Raw genomic sequence first — 15,953 nt, 5'->3', positions numbered from 1 at the left:
GTTCTCCTTCGCTCCTAGGGGAAAACACCTATATTCACCCAAACACGTTGTCAGTCAATAAATCCCCGTAATGCCTGCCACATGCAGGTACTGTGCTCAATCTTGATAAACATAACTCAAAAATTATGATCCACTCACAAGAGGGAATTCCTACTGGGAGATTTATGACAAAGAATGTGCGAAGAGGAAATAATTTTGCTGCACACAATTCAGCCCAGAGCACCTGGAAGCAAGCAACTGAAACGCAACAAATGTCCCCAGAATTACTTAAGTTAAAAAAACATACAACTTAGCTGAGCACCAATACTTACTGCTCTTGGTTACTGAGGAATACATGGAAACTGTCAGAACTGCCAAAACCCAAAGCCCCATTCTCCGCTTGTCAATCTCGTGCTGGTGATTGATAGATCAGAGGCACAGAATGGTTACGATGGACTCGCCAGGTGTTTGATGACTGCTGTCTGACTTAGGGTCCAGAAGAGAAGTCACTGTAGCCATTGAAAAATAAATCATATAAAACCACAAGTAAAATATTTATCTTGCCCTGCTTTTTACTTACTAAAGATTGTAAAGGAGAATCAGTCAGTGAACACGTATTTATTAAATTCGCTTATGCATAAGAGCAGGGTCTCAGGTGTCCAGTGTCACATTCATTCCGACTGAACTTGGAACTAGAGAACAGCTCTCACAATTAGATTACTTCACAGTCATTTCTTACCAGTCTCTTGAGCATATCCATTAAGAAGCTAAATTAAGAGGAAAGCAAACAATTTTTTTACATTTGAAAAAAATCAGAACTATAAAATTGAGTGGATACTAGAAAACACTGTATCATGCCAAACCACAGTCTGCTGTTTTACACTCTGGTACACACAGATAACCGCCACAGAAGCACTAAGGAAGGAAAATTTGAACTAAAACTTCAGCCAAAAAGCCACCCAAGCCTGCTGCCCAAACTTTCAAAGAATTGCCACTGCCTCCGCGTGTTCTCAGGGGCCACAGAGCATCACTGGAGGTCTGGAGACAAGAAACATTGGCTTTCTGACAGAAGAACTGGTTGCTGTAGCCTTTCCCTTCAGCCACCAGCGAAGGGGCACAGGCAGGAATAAATGTGAAAAATCCTCATTCATTTCAAGAGAGGACATTTCTTTGACTTGCAGATGATTTTTCTTTTACAAATTTCAGATAGCCCTCAATTCTTACCCCAGTGAAGGGCTGGAGAGAATGAACTCAGGGCACTGAGCCTGCTTCTGAGCCCCAGGAGCTCTGCCGTCAGGTTTCCGTGGACTACTGTGTGAACATGCTCCTTCCTTCATTTTAAACACACAGACGTCTTGGAATTTTCTACCCCACCCACCACGAAATTTGAGTTTTAGCCAAACTCCATGACTTGTTCGAAAATGCTGCTGTATCACTTACTAAGAATTTTTAAACTTACCACATAAATATTTAATCATAAGGACAATGTTAAAAGCCATTTCGGGAGAACTGCCTAAATCACTTCCCCCTGTTTTAGCAGGGTCACTCTGGCTGAGGTAAACAACGCTGTTTATTTCCTCAGTGTCTCAATGTTCAGTTCCAAAATGACACACACACACACACACACACACACACACACACACACAAGACTGTCCTTCAGCTACTCCCTGGCAGGGCCTCTGGCTGACACCTGTCAAGGGGCACAATCAGCCTTTGTGGTGTGGGCAATTTCACAAACTACCACGAATGGCAGGTAAGAAAGGGCAGGAGTCGGGGAGGTGAGCCCTGAGATGCAAGAGGACTTCACGTTACATTGCTCAGAAATGTTCTATAAGAGCCAAGCCTTTAAACCCAGCACTCGGGAGGCAGAGGCAAGTGGATCTCTGTGAGTTCGAGGCCAGCCTGGTCTACATAGGAGTTCCAGGACAACCAGGGCTATTAACACAGAGAAAACCTGTCTCAAAAAAAAAAGAGAGAGAGAGAGAGAGAAAGAAAGAAAGGAGGGAGGGAGGGAGGGAGGGAGGGAGGGAGGGAGGGAGGGAGGGAGGGAGGGAGGGAAAGGAAGGAAAGAAGATTTTCTCTAATGGAAAGAATGTCTCCAGCTCAACTCAAAGCATAGTCTAGGACCTCAGATTTCAGTTTATGATTCTCAGCTGGGATGAAAATAACCAAGTATCAAGTAGGTCATCACCTTTTGAGGCTTCACATAAAGCAAATATTAATAGTTGGTTTTGATTTTTACTCTGTCGTTGCATTGGCTCTATTATGAGGTTTCTTTTGAAATCATCACACAAAGGAAAGATTAGAGGAACATCCCCAGACCGTCAGCAACAACAGAGAAAGAATTTCCGTCTTTACATAGACTCTCCTTTATGCTCTATGCAGCTCTCCGTGGCTCCCCTCCATATGCTCCTCATTCCCCAGCTCAGCCAATGCCACACTGTCATCCTCACTACACTATAGATGGCGACGCTGAGGCACGGAGAGGAAGGAAGGGGTTCAAGCAACACAGTGGTAAGAGAATTAGAGCCCAAGCAGGCTGGCTCTAAAGAGTCACCCCCAAATCAAGCTGAACCAGGGGCCAAGTGTGGAGATGCTGCTAGCACGAAGGCAGCTTGAGCCAGTCCCCTGTTGCTCCTTATGGTGCTGGGACGGCCCACGACATCTCTGCCCAGAGGCTTAGTCAGCTCTTAGGCTGGCACACATAGGTGATGCGCTCCGCAAGGCGTAGATCCCAGGTCTTCGGCTGGCTGGAAGATCGTCCTTGAGCCTCATCTACTCCTTGCTACTAATGATTCTTAGTATCAGGATCGCATCATGAGCTAAGACTGTGTTATTTGGTACTATCATCAGCATCCTTCGAATGTTACACATTACAATAAAAGCACAGACTAGACGGATTCAGGAATTTAACCAAACTCACTCAGTTGTGGCTGGAATTAAAGCCCACGTTGTTGAAGCAAAAAAGAAAAAAGGCACTTTTCTATCTCCTTAGGTCAACTGGAGAGAGAGAGAGGGAGAGAGAGGGAAAGAGAACGAGAGAGAGGAGAGAGACAGACAGACAGACAGACAGAGACAAAGAGACAGAGACAGAGAGACAGAAAGAGAGAGAGAGAGAGAGAGAGAGAGAGAGACTGTGGTGGTCAAAACCTCTTTTCTTATCACCAGCGCTTGAGTTATTAAAGTCAGGTATTCCCCCAGCCGGGCTCTTTAGGAAGTACCAAGCCATTTCAGACTCAGTTTGGGCTCACACATGTGGAAGACAGCTGTTTGTGAATACAAAAAACCGTAACAGCATACGGCACGTGTGAGCGCGGAGGGTCGTCAATCAAAAAACCCAACAAGAGAGATAAAGTAGCCAAGTCCATCAGAAACAACCCAGCACCTGCCAAAATTTCCAGAAAATCCCTATGACAAAGTCTTCAAATTATTTTGCTTTCAAAATTCAACCTAAATAAAAATTCAATGTAATTTTGCACTAACTGCTTCAATTTGGGGTTACAGTTTTGAAACCATGTATTTTGAAACTATGATTTGGTTTCCTGAGCTTCTAGGAAGCAAGCTAAAACAAATCACTCTGATCTTTCTGGGGGTGTAATGGCATTTCTGTTGTATTTCAATAAATAAAGACAGCTGGAAGATCTGAGAGTAAAACAGTCCCACTGGTCAGCCATACAGACCAGGTTATGGTAACACACACCTTTAATCCCAGTAGCCACACTAGTTGCCATAGAAAACAGGTGGTGCATGCCTTTAATCTCAGCCCTAGAGAGGAATATAAAACGGGGGCTCAGAGCAGACAGCTCTCAGATGTGGTCTTCTTTTGAGATTCCGGGAGGCAGGTTTGCCATTTCAGACTGAGGTCGAGGTAAGAGCCAGTGGCTGCCTGTTTTGCTTTTCAGATCTTCAGGCTGAACCCCAATTTCTCTCTGTGAGTTTTATTCATCGTGTTTCACTTCCTTCCACTTGGACTGTGCCATGGGCCCACTTTGTAATGGGGTATTATGCAAAGCTTATTCATTTGACTTGGCAACAGTGCGGCTTAAACTACAAATGTTGTCACCCTCCTGAGCTGGCTACATGTACCCCTAACTTACTGTAAATCCACTGCAGGAGCTGGGGGTGTTTATGTCACATTGAAAACACACACATTTAAACATTTTCATTTTTTTTTCTTTTTCTAATGAAACTGTGTGTGGCACTGTCAGCAGCCAGCCACAGATCCTATATAGCCTGGGCTGGCTGGGTCAACTGTCGTCATAGGCAGAGCTCAGACTCTCCTGGATCCCTTGCTTCACCCACCCCAGGGCCACTCAGTCTCTGTTGCCTTTTGCCATTCTTCTTCCTGCTGTAGCTGGCACTCTGCTTCAACAGTCAGAAGAACCAACAGGAAGAGTAAAGTCTTCCTATCTGTAGAACTTAATACCCTATGTCCCCCAACCTTGTCTCCTGCCCCGTGAAAGCTGGTTTCACCATGACTTTTCCTATATCAACAATGAGCACATCGTCAATGACTCACACAAAATTCCTCACGCATGATCCACCTTTTTCCACATATCTGGCAGACAGTCAGCTCCTGTGGGTGAGTCATTAATTTCGCCTGTGAAGTCTATCCTACCTGCTGCTCCCCCACCTCCACTCTGGCCGTTCTCAACCCCTTCCACAGCATCAGCTTGAACTTGGGTTTTACTGGTAGCTTGGTGAGAGTGCTCTGGCACCTCCTCAGTCTATTCTGAATGTACAGATCCCGGAGAACCATGACGAACCCAAGTCAAATCATGCAGGCTCTCTGGTACCCTTCTAGTTCGGAAAGAGGACAATCCACTATCCTACAGTGGCCATGCGGACTCATTGATAGGATGCTACCCATCTCCTCTCTAGCTCTGTGTCTTTTGACACTTCTTACTGTTCATTAAAGGCATAAATCAGACTCTGCTGTCCTTATGGCTCCCATTGCTTCTTCTCCCTGGACACCCCATTACAGCTACCCAGAGCCTAACTGTCCTCCTCCAACCTAGGTCTAAGATAGACCTGGTCAACAAGGCTCAGCCTGATCTCCTAGGGCTTCCTGCTGCTGTGATAAAGCACTCACACCAAAAGCAAATTGACTCACAGGCTCCCATCCGTCATTGAGGAAAGCCACAGAAAGAGCTCAACGCCGGAACCTGAAAGCAGGAGCGGAAGCCGAAGCTGTGGAGGGGAACTGCTTCCTGACTTGCTTTCCCTGCCTGGCTCCATTACCTTTCTCATACAGTCCAGACCCCCCTGCCCAGGATAACAAGGGACTCTCGTGCAACAAACGACAATTAAAATATCCCACAGACCAGTCTGATGGAGGCAATTTTATAATTAAGGATCTTTCTTCCCAGGTGACCCTAGTTTGTATTAAGCTAATAAAAACAGACCAGTAGGGAGAATCTACTGTCTTCCCTTCCTTCTCTTTTCTCTTCTGCTCTTCCTTCCTTCCTTTATTTTCTTTGCTTCTAGTTTTCTTGTGCATTTATTTAGTTATTCATGTACGTATGTATATATGTATGTATGTATGTGTATGTATGTGTGGGGAAGCATGAATGCCTCTGGCAGTCACAGAACCTCTCCTGGAAGTCAGTACTTTCATTCCAGCCTGTGGATCCTAGGGATCACACTCAGGTTGCCAGGCACGGCAGCAAGAGCCTTTCCCTGCTGAGCCCCCTCACCAATCCCCCTGATATTTTCAACTCTTCAATCTTCTTTTCTTCTTTAGTTGCTCCTGATTTTAAGGTAGATCGCATAACATGAAACGAAGCAGTTGAAAACGCACTACCCCTGACAGTGCCTTCACAGTGTTGTACGAGATCAACACTGTCTAACTGCAATGCCTTTTTGTCACCTCCAAAGTAAACCATGGACCTGTAACCATCATTCCCTGTCCCTCATCCTCCAAGACAAGTACTAGCCCTTTAGGCGCCTGTGTGTATTTGCCTGGTCCAAATATTGCATATCAACACAGTGATATAGTGTATCCTCCTGTGTCTGACTTCTTTCACGTAACATGGTTGTTTCAAGATTCCTCCAAGATGGGCATGGATTAGTAGTCATTTCTTTTCATGGCTAGATGGCATTCAACGGGGCACAGTTAACATGATTTGATCACCTATATATCCAGTTATGACATTTGAACTGCTTCTGCATCGTAAAAACTCTGAAATTAGTGTCGTAGTGTCCTCTTTGAGTACCTGGCCCATCAACTTTAAAGTGCAATATCCCTTCGTATTCCCTATCTCCTGACCCACTTTGACTTTCTCTGTGGCATTTATCACTTTCTAACAACCCACATAAGAGCTGTATTTGTTTATTTTCTGATCATCTCCCCCTGGAATACAAGCTCTAGAAGGCAAAGTCAGTTTGGTATGTTCATTACTGCATGGTGTGTGTGTGTGTGTGTGTGTGTGTGTGTGTGTGTGTGTGTGTGTGTGTGAAAGGGCTTGCCCCACAAAAAAATTATTGGTCAAATGAACCAAGATAGCTAAGGAGAGTCTGGGGTCTGAAGACTTAAGCCTTGGTAGATAGATCCCAGCAGGAGAGTGGTACCTCTGCCCAGCAATCTTGGCTCTCCAGGAACACTGTCTTTTCTGTCCTTCCTCATGCTAGGTCGGGCCTGAGCCATGCTGGGAAATCCTGGCCAAGGGAAGAATCATTAGCAAGAAAGCTCCCTGTAGCCTGTGTGGAGATGGCAGTCCTGTGAGAAACTATCAGCAACCTTAAGTGTTTGCACGTGTGCAGTGACTCAGCCAGAAATAAGAACCTTTTGGACCTCAGGGCAGCCCGTGCCCCACATGCCTCATCATTGGTCACTGGGATATGAATTTGTCACACCTTAATTGAGTCCAGGTGCTTCTCCCTTTGTGTAAAGGTCATTGTGGCTTTGACTTTTTCCAGCATGAGAACTGATTTTTTAAAATCGTATTTAGGGGAATTCATTTGCATGAAAAGTCTAGGTATTTAGAATGTCTAAATTACTATTTCAAAAGAAAAGGAACATGGTTGGAGAACATAAACAACCTGACATTAAGATTTTATTTTATATAGAGCTGAAATAACCGTAGCAGTGTGGTGTTGGCATAGAGTTAGACATAGTTACCTAGGGACCAGAAGGATCACCTCAAAATAGACTCAAGATATAAAATCTCCATAACTTAGTACAGAAAAAAAGACCCAAACCAGACACACACAATGATTCCATTAATCAGGAAAGAAATATGAGTACCATGGACTTCACCCAGGTTAGATTGTCTGTTCATCAATAAAGATGGAGATGTAAATATGCTAATCCAGAGTTTCTGACAAACGAAACCCACACATCTTAAGAATGACTTGGCTATCCTATAATTCATAAAATTCTCTTTTAAACCAATATGAAGAAACTGAAGCGGTCAATTCAAAAGCAAATTTAACAAAAGAAAAACCTCATCATTTGACAATAAACTCATGAAGACAAACCCTTGGAGCTGTCCATTGTCACAGATATAATGTAAGCAAAACACTACACAACTCTGTTTCACATGCAATATTTAAAAAGCCACTAGCAGTCCCAAGTGTTGGTAAGGCTATAAGCAGCCGTAGCTCTCCGGCATGGCATGTCTACTGCAGAGTCACACAGTGACTGCAACACAGTTCAGTCATTTCCGAATAAACATTGGCTGCACAGTCCAGGAATTTCCTCATGTAGTAATCTAAGAGAAATAAAAATGCATACATACAAAAGGGCTGCTCCACGGGTGTCCACAGTGGCTTGATTTGTATAACAAACACTGGACAAGCAGCAACGTCCACCAATACGTACATGAACAACTCTCAGTGTTCACAGAACACTGCTTAGCAATAAGAAAGAATAAATCGCCAATTTGTGCAACACGAATTAATCCGAGAAGCATTGTACTGAATGAAAGAAACCACGCCTATGCTGCGTCACCCACAGATACGGTGTTTTCAAAGCTACAAAGGATTCGGTGGTGCAGGAGATGAGAGGGGATGGTAATCTACAGAGGAGGATGTGAGAATACATGGGGTGACTTCTTAATTGATGTGAGGTTCCTAGTTTACACGTTTGTGGAAACTTATCAGACTTCAAGTGTAAAGTATATATATTTTGCATACTAGATGAGCTAAGATGGACAAGATAATATGGCTGGGAAACATCTGCCTTGTTCCTCAGCACTTGAATTCCTAGAAAATTGAATCACGTGTCCACAAATGAGCCCTATCCATAATGCCAAATCTGAAAATGATTCAGAAGTCTATCAACAGAATTGGTAAAGAAAAATAATAAATAGGCAGTGATAAGAGGCAGGAATTACAGTATAAGGACATGATGAACTGGTGAATCTTAAAGACATCATGTTCTAAAAATATGGAATTGTTTCAAGGTTAAAGTAACAAGTTCTTTCCCAAGATATCCAAGCAAAAGGCAGCAACTACAGGACAGTGTTACTATCTTTATGTGATGCTGAGCAATGGGGACCAGAGGTTACCATGGTGAATATTGACACCGCATGGGCATTTTCCTGGAGATGGGCAGTGGACAAGGGTCTGTTTCCTGGAAAGGAGAAATGTAGCCTGTGCTGGATGTGAGCTCAGTGGGCAGAGGCAGGGCCAAATTTTATTCAACTGGTTATTTTACTATTGCTGGACTAGAGACTTTTTTTCCCCCATGCTGAGGGGATCCGGAGAGCCTGCCTTTTTGTCTGCGAGATCCTGGGAGCCCGGTCCTTGGAACCCAGCAACAGACCCTGCTCCCATGCTGAGGGGATCTGGAGAGCCCTCCTGTTTGTCTGCGAGGCCCTTGGAACCTGGCAAGAAACCCTGCTCCTGTGCTGTGGGGATCCAGAGACGAAGAGATGGGCAGACACCAATGCAGCAATTCCTCCAACATCCTGAAAAAGCAACATGGTAACACCAGAATCCAGCAAACACCCAAGAGGAAGACTTGAACGGGTGACTCTTCTAATAAAAATTCCATGAATAAGTTGTTCTAGGATGAATGCTCTTGATTTATGCATTTAATTGATTATTATTGTTGTTGTATATGATGTGATATCACAGGATGGTCAAAGGATGACTTTCATGGAGTCAGTTTATGACTTCCACCTTTATATGAGGACTGGGGATTGGACTCGGGTTGACAGGTTGGGACAAATACCCTCACCTTTTGAGGTTCCTCACCAGCCCCTCTTGGTCTATAATTTCCCTCTTCAAACCTTTGAGTAGGTTTTTCCTTACCATTCAGTTTTCAGTTTTCCACTTAAAACTAAGAGCAGGAAGCCCAATTTGTTTTCAGGTTCTTGAATGAAAGCGAAGATGACCTTAGAAACACTTGCCAAGTTCACCTCACAAGCACTGGCAGGCCAGAGTGACAACTCCCCACAGTAAAGGATAGGTCTCATCCATCTGCTGACATGCAGAAGGACGCAGCGAGACACTGGGCCTTTACTATCTTGGAAATCCTGCCTCAGTTTCCAACCTGTAGCTCTTTAGGATCAGCTTCAAGATGAAAATATCACTTCCTCATGTTTAAGCCTGCCAGACTGACTCCTGAATTTTGTACTTGCAAGATCCCAGATTCATATCAGTCAGTTTGGAAAGAAAAAGAGGGCTCAGAATGGGAGAGGCTAGGTGGAAAGAGATGTATCTGTAAGTTTTGCTGCTCCAGAGATGCCTAATACAGCATCTATCAATTACCAAACTAATCCCACTGGAGTTGTTTGATCTCAGGTTATTTTTAATATAACTGGTAAATTTCTGGATTAATTTCTTTACATTGCACACCTAACAATAATATGATTTTCTTCCAATCTTCATTTCCATACTATGCCATTGAAATGTATACGTGTTTACTTTCTATACATGCTGATATTTCTATGGCCCAGGTTGGCTTTGATTTCTATAATTTACTTTGTTTGGGAGATGTAATGCTTGAGGGATCTGTAATTCTAAACAGGGCAAGCTGATTTAAGAGAGAGTGGCTCATCTACTTCTACCACGCTACCTCGCTAAGTCAAGTGTGTGACCCTTGGCCTTGTGGTGGCTAATACTGAGTGCCGGTGTTAGAAGAGTTAGAGCCAGCTAAGAGACGAACCTCCGGGTACAATCTGGATACTTCCTAAATTGGATTGGTTGAAGTGAAAGATCCACCTTAATGAAAACAAGCATTCCCTTTTAGTGACGCCACACATATAAAATATGTGGAAATAAACGTTATAATAGGGGATGGAAGGAGATAGCCATTGAAAGAGAGCCAGGCCAAGTCTAGAGCTTCCAGATTTTGAGGGGGTCCCAAGGGACATTCATAGGGAATATTCAGAGGACTGAGCAGGGCTAGTAACTCATTGGGAAGTATGGGTTTCTGTACTTCAGCATTCTGTACAGTGAAACCCACCAACTCTGCATCAAACAGGCTTTCAACCTCAGCATGTTGAACCTCGGATTGCTATGGGGTTAGACAAGGTCATTGCTTCAGATACTAGAGCTATAGGAATGTGCCAGACAGAGCAGAGGAATACATAGCTACCTGCTCTTGTCAAGCTTATACCCTAGAAGAAAGAGATAATAACCAAGTCAGTAAGTTAAGGGTGCTGATAAAAGATTTAGATCGTGATACACTTAAGGAGGAAGGGAACAGGAGCAGTTAGAGGGGTGCAAGTTTAAGACAGACAATTTGAGAAGGCTGCCTGGGAAAGCGTGCTTTAGAAAGCGGCAAAAGCACAGCCCAGACAGGAGGACCAGGCCAACCTGGAGCCCTGCTGAAGAAGGATGTCCCAGATCTGAGTATCAGAGAGGCCCGGCGAAGCAAGGAAGAGGGGAGACAAAAAATACAAGTCGGAGAGTTGTCACGGTCAAATCTCTCGAGTCCTGAGCACATTCACACTAATTCATTGGATAGAAACCAGAGAAGATGTGAGGCATAGGTCTGCATTTTGATGTAGGTTCTAGAATATTCTGAGTGATGAAAATAATCTTATGGACATCAAGATGAAGGATAAAAATGAGTGTGGAAGCAGGAAACACATATGCTTCATGGCGTAAAGGGACACACCACAGGATAATACCCAACTCTTTGGCATTTAGAAAAGCACATTTGCTGTGAAAATCTGTCCCCTTTACAATTAGTTAGGACACAGATGTACAAAGAGAGACTAGATCGTTTTCATTTGGATTGGTTTTATCTGGGGACACTGGAGGTTTCAGGGGTCATCAGATATGCTAAGCATGTGCTTGACCACTGAGCTATATCCCCACTGCCTAGAATATGTATGCATAAAGAGAAAAGAGCCAGCACTGTAGCATTAGTACTGGAGAGACTCGGCAGGAGGATCACTTGTTCGAGGCCAGCCTGGGCTACATAGCACAGCTCTGTCTCAAAAGGGAAGGATGAGAGAGATATGGATAGAAGAAGATAGACACAGAAGGAGAACGGAGAGAGGTGAAGGTGGGAAGGGGGAAGGAAGGAAAAAACTAACCAACAACGAACCAATGAACCAACAAAAAATACAGCAGATAAACATTCAAACATTTAAAAGGACCAGAATCCATCCATGTATTAGCTTGTACTAGTATGTGGTTAATAAATATTTCTATCATTGGGGATCTTAAAACCAGGGACACACCCCTCCTGCACATCACTCTTTCTACAGATTCAGTTGGTCTATGGGTCCACTAATATGTCGGCACCCAGGTAGGAAAACACCTTAGGACCAAACTCATTCTGTCAACAGTGTAATCCAAAACATGGAGAACCCCATTCTCCTCTGAGAGATCTGTAGCAATCAAACTAGCATCCCCAGCACCCAGATAGCTGGACAAATAGATGAACATGGCCAGAGCAGGAAAGGGGGAAACATACTAGCGATGAACTCTGACAGCAGTTAGTGTTCACTCTTAGCAGAACACTAAGGATTCTACACCTACTTCCTTTTTAGAAACCACCCGCTGAGCTTTTTGGTGATAGCACCGACTGGCTTACTTCCTAGAGAAGGAACCCAAGAATTAACAAAGAGAATCCGGCTGCCTCGAGTTCTACAGCAAATAAGTATAAGATCAGGGGTGAAACACTGGGGTGTGGAGTGGCTCAGTGATAGAACACTTGACCAACATGCATGAGTTTCTAGGTTCAAACACTACCACAACCCCATAGTAGACGAGAAAAAGGGCTTAAATGCAGATTGGCATAAGTGCCGATTGTCTGTCTCGGCTACTATTCATAGACAAGGGTCAAGGTGGGTCCAGATGTTTGTAAGGGACTGGAGGCAGTAGTGTGCCCATAGTCTGGCTTGAAAACCTGCTAAGAGACTCATAGATACAGAGAGGTACTCTTCCTATTTGGTTTCTTGCTTGTTTTTAATGTCTGAAAAAAGTCACAATGGAAAAACAGATGTCTAGTGGGAAAGTTTTAGGGCCAGTTCAGACATATTTTTTTCTGTACACACTCTTCCGGACACCTTCAGCAAGACAAGATGGGGCTGTCAACCAGGGTGTCAAAACAGATACCAGAACAAAGGCGGGATTCCTTGGTGATTCCCTGACTCCCAAATAGACTGGTCCTCAGCATCCCACAGTCTCACCATCCTTCACTGTCTCTCTTGCATCCCCCCTCCCTGCCCCACAGCCTCTCACACAACACTACCAGCCAAGAACACTTCATCACTTCATTTCTAGAATCATGTGGGTTTCCTGGATGATCCAGGAACCCATGCGCACTCTAGAGGTATGCTCTGAAGTTTCGTGACCTTCCACAACTTCATCCCAATAGTTTAGATCAAAATCCCACCTCAAATAGCAAAATTCTGGATCTCAATTTTAACACCCATAATTTGGTTTTTGCTGTTGTTTCTGGTTTTCGAGACAGGGTCTTTCTGTGAAGCTGTCCTGGAACTCACTATGTAGACCAGGCTGGCCTCGAACTCACAGAGATCCACCTGCCTCTGCCTCTGTGTTGGGATTAAAGGTGTGAGCCACCACCGCCCGGCATATCTTGCTTTTTTTCCCCCATTAATAATACTGTTTAGCTCACAAGCAAAGTTGGTAGTAATAGGTAGTAATTATTACCTTTAACCTAAATTTGAATTGGAAAAGGCTTTTCCCTTTGAAATAAACCTAGTTTTGATAAATAAAAAAAAAGCCCTTGAAAGGCACTCACCATTAGCCAAACATCCTAGGGATCTTTCTTCCTCAGCTCCCCACCACCAAAATGTCTCAGCTCTAAAACGTAGCTTCTCTAATAGCTTTTATGCAAATGTGGGAGCCACCCTGTCTTTTAAAAACCTTCCAGTTTTCTTATCAGTTAAGATACAGGAACCCAGTTACTGAAAGACAGAAACTGACTCTGGTAACTAAAAAAACAGCTCTTACCATCCTTGCTGGTTCCCCTGTTTCAGAGAGATTTGGTGTAACGTACTTCCAGTTTTAGCCTTATCTCCACGATCCTTCACAGATTGTCTAAACTGTGTCTTGCGCTCCTTGGTGGGGACTCAGGAGAACCAGCCCGGTTCCTGTTAGGTGTTAGATCTCTTACTATCCTTACAGAGCAGGTAGACAGACAAGAATTCCCCACCGCTGGCTGTGCTCTGCACTCAACTGCAGCTCGTTTTATAGTTGACACTTCTGGGTCAAGGTTTGGAAGACTCTGGCACACGTCAGGTACACCCGAGTGTCCAACCAGCTCTTTGCAAGCTGATTTGGCTCATGGAATTCTTTGCAATCTCCACAGACTGACAGGATGCTCAGCGGGGAATATCTTACCCAGGCCACTAGCTCACACAAGCAGAGACCGAATCCAAAGCCCCCATAACTGGGCTCTTTCTAACTGTTTGCAAATGGCCTCTCAAATCCTTGTAATAAGGATTTTATGGATTAACTCTAGGGGTTCTAGAATACTGGCTAGGCAGACTTTAATTTTCTATACAATTGTTTTTCTGAAACAATAGTAGCTATTGAACCATAGGGATATGTAATTACCAAAGTCCTCCATATGGAGAAAGAGCATGGTTTTCCTTTTATTTATTGTGTAAATGGCGGAAAAAAGAAAAGTTTCAATCTCAAAAAAAGAATCTCTTCTGCAAAGGTTATTGTTGCTCTTAAATAAATAACTGATGTAAATGTAACCTACATTAATAAATACTAAAGGTTTTCTGTCCCATACATGGACATTCCACTTGGCACAACTACATTAATTTAAAAAAAAAAAATGAAACAAACAAACAAAATAAAAACCTCTAGGGCTTATTTGAAAACGAAGCAGAAGTTACATCTGGCCAGGTCAGTAACAAGACTGAGGTAGAGCCTGGACTTTGCTCTCATTCAAGTCTTTGGTCCTGGTGTGGAGAAGCCAGTTGCCCTAACTTCAGCGAAATCTACTCCACAGTTATTGGCATCAGAAACAAAAGCTGAAAAGACACCAAGCAAATGACGTCAGAACCCAATTACTTACTCCCTATTTCCACATAGAGTGTGACTGCATGCAGAGTCGCTTGCTGCTTATTCTCCACCGCTAGAGGATGGAGAAACCCAGACAAGCAATTGATCCCACACCACTCACTAACTGATAGGACCAATATTCAAAGACACACAAGGATGAGACACATTCTTGGCCTCATAGGATGAAAAATTGCATGTGGGGAGGGACACTCCATAAGTGCAAAAATTTAGGATTCAAACTAAGATATTTGCAATGACCAAAATCTTTTTTAAAAATTGAAAGTGGATTGTTGTCAAAGTAGAGTTGTGTGCCTATGCACATGTGCTTGTGTGTGCCAAAAAAATTGGCATATTTTTTTGTTTTGTTTTGTTTTGCTTTGCTTTGCTTTTTGTCAACTTGACCCAAGCTTGAGTCATCTGGGAAGAAGAAACCTCAAATAAGAAATGCCTCTATCATAGTGGCCTGTGGACAAACCTTTAGGGCATCTTCTCATTTAATGACTGATGTGGGACTGCCCAGCACTGGGAGTGGCATCCCACTTGACAGGTGGTCCAGGATGGTGTAAGAAAGCAACCTGAACGAACATGGAGAACACATCAACAAGCAGCTGTTCTCCATGGCCTCTGCTTCAGTTTTCGCCTCCTGGTTCCTGATTGAGCTCCTGTCCTGGCTTCCCTCAATGATGGACTGTGACAGAGAAGAATAAGATATAATAAATCCTTTCCTGCCTCCAAGGTTCTCTTTGCCATCCATGGGGTTTAGCACACAACAGAGCTCAAGGTAATATGATAGCCTTACCTCGTGAGGGGAAGTTTACCCCATCTGCTGATGTGGCTGACCTATGGTTCTACCTTCATTCTGATCCCTTGATACCACTAACTGTCATTTGAGTATGACAATAACAGTGCTTAAAAATCTGGCCCATCTCTGCTGTGGTTATTTATCTTCAGAATGGTCTTTATCAATCCTTTACAATTACGTATTTGGTACTGTCTAAATGAATAGTGGTATTTTCAATGCTCTCGTGAAAATCCAGAGAGACCAGTGTTGAGATCTTCCAGGGCTAACAATGAAATGTCATGCTGAAAAAAAAATATATGAGAAACCTAAGTAGTCCTGTGTGTCTTTCATATGTGTCTATTTGTAAAGCCTTTGGAAAGTCTGGCTCTCCGAGACTGCTGTAGCGTATCCACCTCGCAGGGAGGGTCTAGTCCAGCTACCTTGTAAAGATTTCTCAGATCAGAAGGTCTTAGGTGACCCCCACCCCATCTGATGTACCCTCATTTTACCAGCAATAAGAACTGTACCTCTTAAAGCTAGCTCTCCTTAGCTGGGCAGTGGTGGCACACACCTTTAATCCCAGCACTTGGGAGGCAGGCGGGTCTCTGTGGGTTTGAAGCCAGCCTGGTCTGCAAAAGCTAGTTCCAGGACAGCTAGGACTGTTACACAGAAAAACCCCATCTCAAAAAGACAAAAGAAAGGAAGGAAGGATAAAAGAAAGTCAGAGCTCTCCTTAATGAAACCA

The 15,953-nt window shown here is 43.7% G+C and overlaps 1 protein-coding gene across 4 annotated transcripts in view; it reads right to left on the bottom strand.

Annotated features, from left to right (window-relative positions):
• Positions 1–15,953, bottom strand: part of Il33r (interleukin 33 receptor) — a 71,792-nt gene that overhangs the window by 13,865 nt on the left and 41,974 nt on the right. For 2 of the 4 annotated variants that reach the window (XM_087898104.1, XM_087898105.1), the window contains one exon: positions 312–488. In XM_087898104.1, coding sequence (XP_087754230.1) covers positions 312–372 — 61 coding nt within the window. In that variant the 5' untranslated portion in view covers positions 373–488. Of the gene's footprint in view, positions 1–311; positions 489–1,203; positions 1,306–13,150; positions 13,231–15,953 lie in introns of those variants that run through there. The other 2 variants (XM_087898103.1, XM_087898102.1) reach the window with 2 other exon arrangements.

Source organism: Myodes glareolus, chromosome 18 (genome assembly GCF_982192425.1).
Source record: "Myodes glareolus chromosome 18, mMyoGla1.1, whole genome shotgun sequence".
NCBI lineage: Eukaryota > Metazoa > Chordata > Mammalia > Rodentia > Cricetidae > Myodes > Myodes glareolus.
This window is presented reverse-complemented; position numbering and strand designations above follow the sequence as displayed.